The following is a 12,809-nucleotide window of genomic DNA, read 5'->3' as shown; positions in this document are numbered from 1 at the left end:
TTTCACTTGGAAAGAAGGTCGAATTCTGAAGGATTTAAGCAAAAGAAAAAAAAAACCAACCTCCTCCCAGGCTGTAATGTGGAGAAGCCAAGGAGGAAACTCCAGAGCCTCCCCGCAGAGCAGGATTCATACCTGCCAGCTTTTCCCTCCCTCTCGCCCGAGTTCTTACGCCCTGCGCCATTCCTGTAGGTGCTGCAACAAAGCCGGGGCAAAGGAAGGAATTTGGCCGTCACGCCACCAATCCCTGATCCCTTTTTTCCCTCTTCGGCATAGAACGTTTTTCATTCCCGTTTTCCGTGTTGGCTGCTTTGGTGAGCCTGTGATGGTTACGCTTTGGGCCGGTTGCTGCTGTAGGCTGAACATAGGACAGCAGCAATAGGAGAGTATTATAGGAAAGAGCGAGAGGACCCCACAGCTGCTGAAATGGAGAAGGAGACAGAGAAGGGGGAGGGAGCAAGGCTGTGTCATGATTTAGCTGCTTTACACGGGGGGAGGGAGGGTTCTACATTTGGTCTCACTTCTCCTGCAGGGGAGACTGACACAAGGAAGGCAGGGGGTTGCGTGTGTGGAGCAGTTTAAAGAAACATTTGCAAGTCCTGAAGTGAGACCGCTGAGTCTTTGGCTGGTTCTCGGTCCCACCTTGTTGCATATTCAGTCCCATGCTCAAGTGATGGAAGAAATGAGAGGCTCCCTTCAAGATGTGGATACAACAGGAAAGCGAGTGGCTCTGTCTGGGGCTGAAGTTGAACAGGCAGGGTTGACTTTGTGTCTGTCACTATGAGGTGATGCTGGGGGGGACAGGAGTGACACCTCTGAAAATAACCAGCTCTGAAGCAAGATGGCGGACAGGATTTAACCTAGAGAGCACCAGGGTCAATTAACCTGCTTGGACAAACTGATAGGTGACAATTCAGAAGAGGCCCTCAGTATCTCTGTGCAGTTCAAAGACAGGCGTGCTCCAGACACAGCAGCGGCAGGCGGAAACGCCCAGGGTCTGGATATATTATTCAAGATACAACATCGTTCCGCAGATCAGTGACTTCTCCTCCCCTTGATAGGGCAGGCAGCATGGGACACCTCATTGTAAAGAAGCCGTCCCAGAGGCAGAACTGGTGGGAGGCTTTGGGGATGGAAGGAGAAGGAGGGGAAGCTGCAAGGGTTGGGGTGGTTTTGTTTGGAAGTGAGAAGAGTAAGACAAACAAGGGTATCAAATACATTCAGTAAAGGCCAGTCAAAGGTGCTCCTGAGCCCATGTCCGGTCTGGGCAGCCACTGAGCCCTTGAATTAGCCCAAATCACTAGTCCCTGTCCTCGCGGGAAGCCACCACCCGCTGGCACTAAAATATGCCGAGTAACAGGATGCAGACTTCTCTTGGACACTGATGTCTCTCGGGGAAGGAACTCTCGGACACAGGAGCTTTGGGATGCTGCGGCCAAGAGAATTAAACTAGCAGCAGAGGCCCAGCTGTCTCAAGGGCTAGAGGGTGGGACGTTGAGCCTCTGACCTTCAAGTCACAAGTTCAAATCCACCCAAGGGGCGTAGCCACCTAAAGGCCTTGCCCAGCTGACGGCTGCTTGGTGGCCTCCATGAAATGAGTTGGTGACCCCAGTGGAGTGCCCAGTGGATGGGGGTCGGTGTGACAGTCTATCACCACTCCTGGTGAGTTCAGGCAGGAAGCTGAGGATTCAATGGGCCGTGGAGTCTCTCTCCTTTCAAAAGGATCCCCCAAGCCAGCGTTGAGACACATTGCGGTGAGCGGGAAGGAGAAGCGTGTATGGCTCCTGCCCATGCTGTCCCTGGCCTGTGATTTGACTGTAGCACTGTCAGTCCAGCATTTTTCAACATCCTTCAAGGACAGAGGGGAGGTCAAAGCAAAAGAGTTTCGGTAGGTGATAGTCCTTGGCTCTCAGAGAGTCAGGGATAATGCAGCCCCCTTCACCAAGTGCCTAGCCCAGTTGTCATTCTCAACTGCTTTGCCTGGAGCTAGCTGAACTCCCCTCTAACGTCCCCCCGCCTGACTTCCCTCTTCCTTCCCCCTCCATCTGCTTTCACTGAACTTGCAGGCTCCCAGACGCAGCTGGGCCGCCTCGTCCCTCCATCTGCCCCTTTGATGTTCAATAACGACTTGCAGATTTCGGTTGCTGAGGTTCTCACTAAGCTAGGTGGTTCAGGAAGCTGCCAGGGTCCTTGCCCCAGGGGATGCCTCTCCGCCCGGGTCTCCTACATGTTGCTGACCTCCCTTAGGATACTGCAATACTGAATGAATGCTTCAAGCACAGGTCCAGTCACGGAGGAGAGAGGAAAATTGTTTTCTAGCCAGTATGCGCCTCTTCTTTTCATCCCCAAACACTAGGAATCTGCTTCTGCCATCAGTCTAGTCCCATACGCAGCCTTCTTCCGAAACAGATCGGACCTGCTCATCCCTCTCACTGATCTCCCACTTCCTGCTAGGCTGTTTCAGATCACTCATGTAGTCCTGGCTCCGGGCCCTACCAGAGGAGTGAGGCCACTGGTCCAGCCCGTCCTGGGTTCTGCCAGTCCATCTGGTCTAACCTTGCCACTTGGCTCAGAATTTGTTCTCTGGATGAAAGTTCTTCTGCCACAATTTCTTCCAGAATTGAATCCCATGGAAAATCTCTCAGCTCTCCTGCTTACTCCCAATGCTGCGGAAGAAGGTGCAGGAGAAATCATAATGCACCAGTCGGTAGGAGACAGGGTACAACCTTCCAGTCACCTGCAGATGGTCAGCCAGCCCCTGAAGGTTGAGATCTTGTCAGATGACACACCATATAGTATCTGCTTCAGGCCCAGTCCTGCTCCCTCTGCTGGCCCATAGGAGTTTTGCCAGTGACTTCCATGAGAGCTAGGCTGGGCTCAGAAATGCTGATGGTTCACCAAGGGGATGAATGTCAAGCTTACCTGCCTTGCACTGTTTCCCTTTCCTTTGCCCTTTCCCCTGCCCTGTCTTGTTCTTCTTAACAACCCCACCTTCCCTGCCCTACAGACGAGGGCTGCTCCAGGAACTTCGCCCTCATGGCTGGCTGTGCTCATAGAATCATAGAATCTCAGGGTTGGAAGGGACCTCAGGAGGTCATCTAGTCCAACCCCCTGCTCAAAGCAGGACCAAACCCAACTAAATCATCCCAGCCAGGGCTTTGTCAAGCCTGACCTTAAAAACCTCTAAGGAAGGAGATTCCACCACCTCCCTAGGTAACCCATTCCAGTTCTTCACCACCCTACTAGTGAAAAAGTTTTTCCTAATATCCAACCTAAACCTCCCCCTCTGCAACTTGAGACCATTACTCCTTGTTCTGTCATCTTCTACCACTGAGAACAGTCTAGATCCATCCTCTTTGGAACCCCCTTTCATCAAATCCCCCCTCATTCTTCTCTTCTGCAAACTAAACAATCCCAGTTCCCTCAGCCTCTCCTCATAAGTCATGTGCTCCAGCCCCCTAATCATTTTTGTTGCCCTCCGCTGGACTCTCTCCAATTTATCCACATCCTTCTTGTAGTGTGGGGCCCAAAACTGGACACAGTACTCCAAATGAGGCCTCACCAGTGCTGAGTAGAGGGGAATGATCACATAGGAAGGGATCCCCTCCCCGCAGTGTGGGATTCGCTTCCCCTGGGATTCCCTCTCTCCTCCCTTCTACGCAGCACATTCGAGCGGCTTTTCCCCCATTGCGAATGGCCCAATATCCTTGCCCTGCCTTCTGCACCTGTAGCTGAAGAGGGTGGAACTGGGTGGTGGTCTCATGACAGCGCAGCCTCCTCCAGGGGCGGGGAGCAGGGCAGGGGGGCAGCGTTAGAGAACTAAAATGGTTAGCATCACCCCTTCTCCCTGCTCCCCCTCCATCTCCCCTTCCATCTTCTCCCCCTGGCTCCATGGCTCCCATCCTGCGAAGGTTTCAGGCCCGCCTAGCCTAGGGAGGCGAAGCCTGGCAGGCAGGGTGTGAATTCAGCCCTCCAGCTCAGCTCCGGCCTGCGCTGGCCAGAGGTGGAGCTAACCCAGCTCCGGGGTGAGTCTGTGCTGAGATGCCCGCAGGTGGCATGGGCAGATCAGGAGTTTACTCCCCCGCCAAGCTCTCAGCAGGCTGAAAGGCTGCGTCTTGAACCCGGACCTCTCCCTCCACCCGCACCTTTCTCTGGTGCTTGACCTACAGTGGGGCGTGGGGGGGCGGGTAGCACCTCTGAGCCCCGAGGTGCACGTCAGACCCACCTGTGAGTAGGCAGGTTGGCCCAGTGGCCGGGGGTTTAGCTGGGGGCTATTCCTGGCTCTGCCTATGACTGGCTATGGGAGGTAAGTCTCTGCACCTCCCACCCTTTGACTGCTCTATTTAGCTTACAGGCTTCTTGGGGCAGGGGCTGTCTCTCGCTGAGCACCTGTACAGCACCTAGCGCGATGGGGTCTGGGGTCTCAGGGCGCTGCCGTAACACAACAGCAACGCAGCGGGGGTGCTCTTGGGGCTCCCCGCTGGGTGTGTCACACAGGTGTGCACTCTGAAGGGAGGAGGGGCGAACCCTGGCTCCCTGGGAGCTGGGGCTCCGTGCGGGACGAGCCCGGAGGAAGACCACCCTCTCAGGCCGGAGAGCTGCACGGGTCGGAGTGGCTGCTCCCAGAAGGCGAGCTGGAGACGGCGCCCTCAGGGGGCTGGCTCGGCGCCCTCAGGGGGCTGGCTCTGCCCCCAAGCCCCACAGGGTAGTTAGTGAGCAGCTGTGACGCTGCTCTGAACCTGCTGCCTGGCAGTGGGGCCTCCTGACCCCGCGGAGGAGCCTAGGCCAGGCACAGACTGGAGGGCGGGAGGAAGATGGCTGGAGGGGAAGCTCCATCACTAGGGCCCTCACCAAATTCACCCCCATGAAAAACGCGTCACGGACCGTGAAAATCTGGTCTCCCACCATGAGATCTGGTCCACCGTGCGCTTTTACCCTACGCTATACAGATTTCCCGGGGGAGACCAGCACTTCGCAAACTGGGGGTCCTGACCCAAAAGGGAGTTGCAGGGGGTGACAAGGTTATTTAGGGGAGTTGCGGTATTGCCACCCTTACTTGTGTGCTGCCTTCAGAGCTGGCGGCCAGAGAGCGGCGGTTGTTTGCTGGGTGCCCAGCTCTGAAGGTGGCACCCAGCCAGCAGCAGTGCAGAAGTAAGGGGAGCAGTACCGCAGCCCCCCCTACAATAACCCTGCAGCCCTCCCCCCCCCACTCCTTTTTGGGTCAGGACCCCTGCAGTTACAACACTGACCTTTCACATTTAAATAGCTGAAATCATGAAATTTACCATCTTTTAAAACCCTACAACCATGACATTGACCGAAATGGACCGTGAATTTGGTAGGGCCCTCGCCATCGCTCCTCTGGCTGCCGCTGTGCTGGAGCAGGTGGAACTGCCTCCTTTTCTCTTGCAGGGGGCGTGAAATCCTGTTCTCTCAACTGCCTGGCCGAGGGCTTCAACTTCTACACGGAGCGGGCAGCGGCCGTGGTGGACGGGACGTCCTGCCGGCAGGACTCCAATGACATCTGTGTCAATGGGGAGTGCAAGGTACGCGCCGAGGTCGGGGGGTGCTGGGGTGAGGCGAGGGCTCCCCTGCAGGCACTCAGACCCTCTCCTGCGCTCTGCAGGCCCCTCTCGTGTGCCTTGGCTGTGGGCGGGGAGAGCAGCTGCCCCCTCACGGCAGAGCAGTGAAAGAGCACAGCCAGCTACTCTCCCACTGGCCCGGGGTCTCATGGACTCAGCCTGAGGCCGAGGTCCCAGCTCTGCTGCTGACTCTTTGTGACCTGGAGCAAGTCAGCCCACCTCTTGTGCCTCGGTTTCCCCATCTGCGGAGTGCGGGCAATAGCCCTGATGTACCCTACCCGGGAGGGCACTGTGTGTGCTTAGCATTACCGTGGGAGAGGCTCAGGGCCTGAGGCCTCCCCCACGTCAGTAGCGCCGCACGCTGCCCTGAGAAGACGAGCAAAGCTTTCACGAGCTCTGGGGAAGGTCTGAAGGACCTGAGAGTCCCTCCCGGATCTGAGGGGGCATTGCTACGTGAGCAGGAATCTCTGGGAAGCTGGAGGTCGGCCCAGCCTGTCCCTTCCAGCTGCCGGGGCCTGTGCTGTGAAGGACCCCAGAGCACGGTGGAAGCCTGTCAGGAATCAGCCCATCACACAGGGGCTGCTAATTATAAGCACATGGCGTCTCCTCCGTCCTCCCTTTGAAAACGTCGCCTTCTCCCTCTTCCTCATCCTCCCTCGGGGCAGCGGCACGTTCCGCCTCCAGCAGATGAGCGTTCAGCATCAGGGCCCGGAGACACGCTGGCCTGACCCTGCGCCCGCAGTGGGAGGTCCAGGACCCAGCAAGGGCGAAGGGCCCAGCCTGGCTGGAGGCAGGAAGGACCGTAGAGCCTCTTCTCGTGAGATTTCCTCTTTCTCATGAGATTTGCATACCCAAGCCCTCCAGATAGCCAGGCCAACACCGGCACGTGACAGGGGCTCCTCCACCTGAGTAGCCCCATCGCTAGCCTGGGGCCGGCATTAGCCGTTGCAGGACCGTAGAGATCTGGGGCATTTCCTTTGGGGAGGGTGAATCCAGCCAGCCATGGAGGGCCAGCACGAGGCCTGTGGCAGGGGGAAAGGGGGCACCCCTCGTACCCAAATGGCCTGGCCTGGAGAGGGAGCTCCCGAAGCTCCATGGGCCAGGAGCCTTCACGCAGGTTGTGCAGAGGACGCGCTGAATCCTCCCGCCAGGAGGGAGGGTGGATTCCATCAGGGTATCCCCCACACACACACACTCAGCCCTTCACCCTGGGCGCTCGGGGCGCGGATGGGGAGAGGCGGATTTCGTCCTTGGGCCCCATGCTCACGCCCCGTTCTCTTGCCAGCCCCCAGGGGTGGCAGAAAGCCAGGGGAGCCGTGCTGAGCCCCCACGGCTGTGAGGGGTAGGGGGCAGGAGTAAAATGGAGGCAAAGGGGACGTTTGAACCCCCCCCCCCACATGTGATACCAGAATGGCCCTCTGGAGGGCTGGTCAGTGGGAGGCCAGTGCCCCCTGCAGGCGGATAATCCCCCCTGCTCTTTCCCTCCAGCACGTGGGCTGTGACCGCATCCTCGGCTCTGACTTGAAGGAGGACAAGTGCCGCGTGTGTGGGGGCGACGGGAGCACCTGCGAGACCATCGAAGGCATTTTCAACCAGTCCCTGCCCGATGGGGGTAAGGAGCGTCCGGCCCAGGCTTGCTTTACCTGCCGCTCATTTCCTTCTGGTTCAGTGCCTTTATCTCAGGAGATGGGGGGGTCGGATACACCCATGGGCTCCCTGGGGTGGGGTGGCGGGGGTCGGGTACATGGGCTCCCCAGGGTGGGGGATGTCGGGTACACCCATGGGCTCCCTGGGGTGGGGTGGCGGGGGTCGGGTACGCCTGTGGGCTCCCCAAGGTGGGGGATGTCAGGTACACCCATGGGCTCCCCGGGATGGGAGGGATCATCGGATACACCTGTGGGCTCCCTGCACTGGGGGTTGGATATGCCTCTGGGCTATACTGGGGTCTTCGACTTGATTTCCCTTGGTGGGGTTCAGGATTCCTCCTCCCCACCCAAGTTGCGCTGGGCTCAGGTGGTCTCCCCCCCCCCCGTTCCCCCCCTCACAGTCTGCCCCCTGCAGTCTCTCTGATCCCAGCCTGGCTAGGTTTCCCTGCTAACCCCACGCCCTGGGCTTGTCTTCCAGGTTACAAAGAGGTGATCTGGATCCCCAAGGGCTCTGTGCACATTGATATCCGGGAGCTGAATCTCTCTCTCAACTACCTGGGTGAGAAGACAGCAGGGTCTGCAGCCCAGGGGTGACGCTGGGGGACAGGGCGAGTCACAATGGAGCACCAGTGAAATGCCAGTTACATGCCCGTTCTGTGCCAAGGCGCCCCTCTCTGTGGGTGCTGGGTGGGCAAGACCTGCCTGGCAGATCTCCCCTGGGGGGGTGCTGGGAGGGTTTCAGGTGCCAGCCTGAGGGGCAGTAGGGGGAGGTATTCTCGACACTCGGTAGCTAACCACTGAGAAAAGCTCGTCCCGTTCCCCAGAGGTGGCATTGGCGGGCAAAGCCGTGGTGCCTAGCGAGGTTTGCAGGGCACGATGGGGGAGCTGTTTCGGGGCCGGTGGGGTGTTTGGGTGTGGCGTAGATGCCCCCTATCCTGCTGCAGCTCCGCCTCTGTTCAGCAATGTAACCCGACACAAACTCCACGTCCCGGCGCTGGCCCCGGCTCCTTGGCACTTCCCTCGGAGCCAGCATGTTCGGCTGGGGGTTCAAACTCAACTGTCTCGCTCGGCTTTCCAGCCAGACGCTGCCTCGTTGCTTTTCTCACGCGATCGGCAGCCGTTACAGCGAGGGGAGAGGAAGGCAGGGGAATGTAAACATCACCTGGCAGGTCACCTGCAGCTCTGCCAGGGGAGCTTGAGCCACGGCAGATTCCAGAGCCCGCACTGAGGTCCCCTGGGAGGGAGCTCCCTAAAGCTGGGGTTTCCCTGCAGTTCTGGGGGAGCAGCATTCGCTAACAGGGCCTGCGCTGGTGCCAGACCGGGTAAGGGACCCCTCTGGCCGGCTCCCTGGTGCTGCTTCCAGGGGAGCAGCGTCCTGGACCAGAGCCTGCCCTGGTGTCAGACAGACCGGGGCTCCCCATGTCTTTCCAGTCCATCAGAAACGAGTTGCTGGTACATCCACGTCACCGGGGAATGATCCTGGCTAAGGGGCAGGCTGGGATTTTACGTCCTCCTCTAATGGGGCCCGCCTGGCGGGGACACTTGTGAGCCCATCACACCTGTGGAAAGGCACCACCCAAACTTGCCTCTGTCCCCGGAGTAACAGCCGGCATCTCCCCCTGCGTCCAGCACCGGCCCGCAGAGTCCCCTGCACTGCCTGCTTGTCCGGGCTGTGCTCGTGAGATTTCCAGCCTGGAGGGGAACGAACCTCCCCTGCATTTCTCACCAGTGCGGGACCATCCACCCTGCCCCAAAGCATCGTGGGAAAGAGCATGTTAACAACAACAAGTGTGCAACCATGAAAAACTTAACCGTGGGCCTTAGTGTAACACACAGGCTTTGTGTGTGTGAGAGAGAGAGATCGTGTCTCCCTCTAGTGACCGTCCTCTGCGACTACAACAGCCAGCTGCTCACTCCCCATTCCTTTAGCACAGGCCCTAAAACAGAGGTGGGCAAACTTTTTGGCCTGAGGGCCGCATCGGGTCTCGGAAATTGTATGGAGGGGCGGTTAGGGGAGGCTGTGCTTCCCCAAACAGCCAGGCGTGGCCCGGCCCCTGCCCCCTCCCCCTCCCCGCTTCTCGCCCTCTGATGGCCCTCCCCCAGAACTCCTGCCCCACCCACCCACCTCTGCTCCCTGTCCCCTGACCGCTCCAGAAGCCCCCACCCCTGGCTGTCCCCCGCCGCCCCATCCAACCCCCCCCTCTTCCTGACTGCCCCCCAGGACTCCTGCCCCCATTCAACCCCCCATCCCCACCCTCCGACCGCCCCAACCCCTATCCACACCCCCGCCCCGTGACCACCACCCCGAACTCCCCTGCCCTCTATCCACCCCCCCCCTCCCCCCGCACCCTGTCCCCTTACCCGGCTGCCTGGCAGGGAGCTGGGCCACGCCGACACCGCGCAGCACAGAGACCGGGTCAGGCCGGGCTCTGCAGCCGTGCTGCCCCAGGAGCTCGCAGCCCCACACCCAGAGCACTGTGCCGGCAGTGGGGCGCGCTGAGGCTGCGGGGGAGGGGGGATAGTGGGGGAGGGGTGAGCCTTCCAGGCCAGGAGCTCGGGGGCCGGGCAGGAGGGTCCCGCGGGCCGTAGTTTGACACCTCTGCTCTAGACGCTGTATTTCGGGCCTGGAAGATCTCGAGTGTAGTCCCAGCGGTGCGTACGAACTGGCATGTGCTAGGCTGTTGCCCTGGTTACCATCCCTAATGCCACCAGGATGGCTGGTAGGCCCTGTCCCACCATGGCATCTTTAGTGGGGCCCAATGGCTCAGGCATAGACTGTGAATTCAGAGACTGGGGGGCTGTTCCCAGCTCTGCCCCTGGCCTTGACCAAGTCACTTAATTTGCGTGCACCTCAGTTTCTTGATCTGTAAAATGGGGACGATGGTACTTCCCCGCCTTGAGACAGTGGCTGAAGAGCACTGGATGGCAGGCTAAGCATCGTTATGGTGTCACGGGGGGGGGGAGGAAATCCCAGTGCCCAGATACTATGATGAGGGGTGTATTAGAAGCCATGTCCCATGATTCCCATGGCAGAGCTGCTCAGGGGGCCGGGGGGCCATGTACAGAGTTGCTTTCAGAGAGAATCGATAGCCTCCGAGCTTTGCCCATTAACTCGGTGGGGGGAGGCAGTGCATGCTGGGAAATAGCCGGCAGTCCCCTCTGCACTGAGGACCCTCTCCTTGCCTGTCCTTCCAGCGCTGAAAGGGGAGAACGACGAGTATTTCATCAACGGGAAGCTCTCCATCGACCCGCCCAGGCGCTTTGACGTCGCCGGGACGACGTTCCACTACAGGAGATCTCAGGATGACCCCGAATCGCTGGAGGCCTTAGGACCTACCAATGCCACTCTCATTGTCATGGTTGGTAACGGCCCTTTCTGTCCCCCTGGCCTGCCTGCCTGGCCATGGCTAACCCACCCCAATCGATTATCCCCCCCCTCCGGACACACGCACCAGAGTTAGCGCTCATCAGGGATACAGGGACACCGTAGGGGCCAAATTCTTCTCAGATCTCTGCTCCGGAGCGGAGGGACCATTACACCACAGAGCCAGACTTTGGAAAGAAATCGAGCTTTCGCTGCCCTGGCTCCATGGTCCCTCCTGATCACTGCTCTTCACGCTGTGCCGGGCCAGCGTAGATGGATATCGACTCCCAGTGGTTTCAGAGCTGGGAAGGCAGGGGAAGCCCAGCAGTCCTTGAAGAGCTTGGAGAGCCTGGTGGGGGTCCTGAGACGCACCACGAGACGGGCCCATGGTCCCGCTCGGCTCCGATGGCCTGTGGGCCCCAATGCACTGACAGCCCCTTTCTCCACAGGTTCTCGTGCGGGCAGAGCTGCAGGGGATTCAGTACAAGTTCAACGCGCCCATCACCCGAGGCTCCTTGACCCAGTACTCCTGGCACTACACCCCATGGACCAAATGCTCAGCTATCTGTGCCGGGGGTGAGAGGTTTGACTGTACTTTGGCAGGGGTCGCGGTGTAGTGTCTGCAACTCCCTTGACTTCCAGGCACAAGACGCCACGCACAGGGACTTGCTTTGTCTAATGGGGCTCTCAGACCAGGACCTCACACTCAACTGCTTGCAACTCAGTGTCAGTCAACAAGGCTGCATGGACAGCAGGTCTTGTCACCTATCCAGGGCGCTGTTCTTCGGCTGGACCCCAAGAGTGGCTGATAAAGGTCACTGGGTTGAAATGATACCCTTGAAATTCAATGGCGTTGGTCTAATGGTCCCCTCTGGCCTTTAAATCTCTGCATCTGTGAACTGGTCCTCCGCAGACAGATGCTTCCCAGAATCCTTTGGGCTCGTTCCGGTGGGAGCTGAAGCCGTGGTTTCTGTGGGGTGTCTGCAGAACCTGGCTGCGAGAGGCTGAGCAAATATTCAGAAGAAGACAGAGGCGGTTTCACAACCAAGGCTGAGTGATCTTTCAGCTTTTTTGTTAGGGGCCTTGGTTTTGCATGGGGCAGCAGTCCTCTGCAAGGGGAGTGCAGGACAGCACCCACCCCCCCTCCTCCCCACTGCTTTTCCCTAATCCTGCTCAAAAAGAGAGATGCAAAACTTTCCAAACCAGTTTATTTTTCTGGGTGCAGGAACCCCTGGATCAAATGCCCTCACATTTTCTCTGCAAACTTTGCCCTGGGCCCTGACCTGACCTACCAGTTTTCAGCCCAACCTGTCAGGTGCTGTAGATTGTAGAGATGATGGAAAACTTGGCTTTAAATAGAAACTTAGGGGCATCCTTGTCTAGTGATTGTGCCCTCCTGTAGACGCCGAGTGAGCAGCTGGGCGGTGCATCACGCCTGCTGACTAGCCAGCGGGGGGTGGGGCTGAGCGGTTCTAGACTCTGGCACCAGGATAGAGCTATTTCTCTCTTCCTTTTCCCTTCCTCCACCTCCCCCGCAGGCAGCCAAGTCCAGTCTGTCGTATGCAAGAAACAGGCCGACAGCTCCACAGTCTTCAACCATTTCTGTAGCCCTGAAACCAAATTACCTGAGAAGCAGAGGCCATGCAACACTGAGCCATGTCCGCCCACGTGAGTGCGGTCCCCGGTCTGGGAAGGGTGTCTGCTGTTGGAGGTCACAGGGCATGGGGCGGCTGGGCTGGGGTTCTTAGATGGAGAAGCAGCGCTGGATTGAGGTGGAGAACGGATTTGGTGCCTGCTCTCTCCCTGAATCAGCAAAGCAGGTTCCCCCATCTTTTTTTCTTCCCCTGAGTCAGTTCCCCGTCTTTCTTCCCTCTGGGAGAAAGGCTGATCCGTTCCAGACATGGCCACAGGCACCTGGGTGGAGTCGCATCCAACCTCTGGGGGTGATGATCATACTCAGCAAGGCACCACTGGGCTCCCCAGAGGAAAGGTGTCGGAGGATGGCACAGGTGTGGGATTATGTTATCTTTCCGCTCTGTCACTAATAATAAGACCCAGCGCTTTTCACCTCCCAGTGCTTCACAAAGGAGGACAATAGCATTGTTCCCATTTTACAGAGGTGGAGACTGAGGCACAGAGCGGCAGTGACTTGCCCAAGATCCGTGGCAGAGCCAGGGCTAGAACCCCAGTCCCTATCCGGCGCCCTTAGCCACTAGACTA

The 12,809-nt window shown here is 58.6% G+C and overlaps 1 protein-coding gene across 3 annotated transcripts in view; it reads left to right on the top strand.

The window, feature by feature from the left end:
• ADAMTS10 (ADAM metallopeptidase with thrombospondin type 1 motif 10) overlaps window positions 1-12,809 on the top strand; it is a 132,913-nt gene that overhangs the window by 111,926 nt on the left and 8,178 nt on the right. For all 3 annotated transcript variants that reach the window (XM_044998388.1, XM_044998387.1, XM_044998389.1), the window contains 6 exons: window positions 5,410-5,543; window positions 7,068-7,191; window positions 7,704-7,784; window positions 10,421-10,584; window positions 11,039-11,165; window positions 12,128-12,257. In XM_044998388.1, the coding sequence (XP_044854323.1) occupies window positions 5,410-5,543; window positions 7,068-7,191; window positions 7,704-7,784; window positions 10,421-10,584; window positions 11,039-11,165; window positions 12,128-12,257 (760 nt within the window). The remainder of the gene's footprint in view (window positions 1-5,409; window positions 5,544-7,067; window positions 7,192-7,703; window positions 7,785-10,420; window positions 10,585-11,038; window positions 11,166-12,127; window positions 12,258-12,809) is intronic.

This window comes from Mauremys mutica, chromosome 24 (assembly GCF_020497125.1).
Source record: "Mauremys mutica isolate MM-2020 ecotype Southern chromosome 24, ASM2049712v1, whole genome shotgun sequence".
Classification (NCBI taxonomy): Eukaryota; Metazoa; Chordata; order Testudines; family Geoemydidae; genus Mauremys; species Mauremys mutica.
Note: the sequence above shows the minus strand (reverse complement) of the source record. Positions and strands in the feature narration are given on the sequence as shown.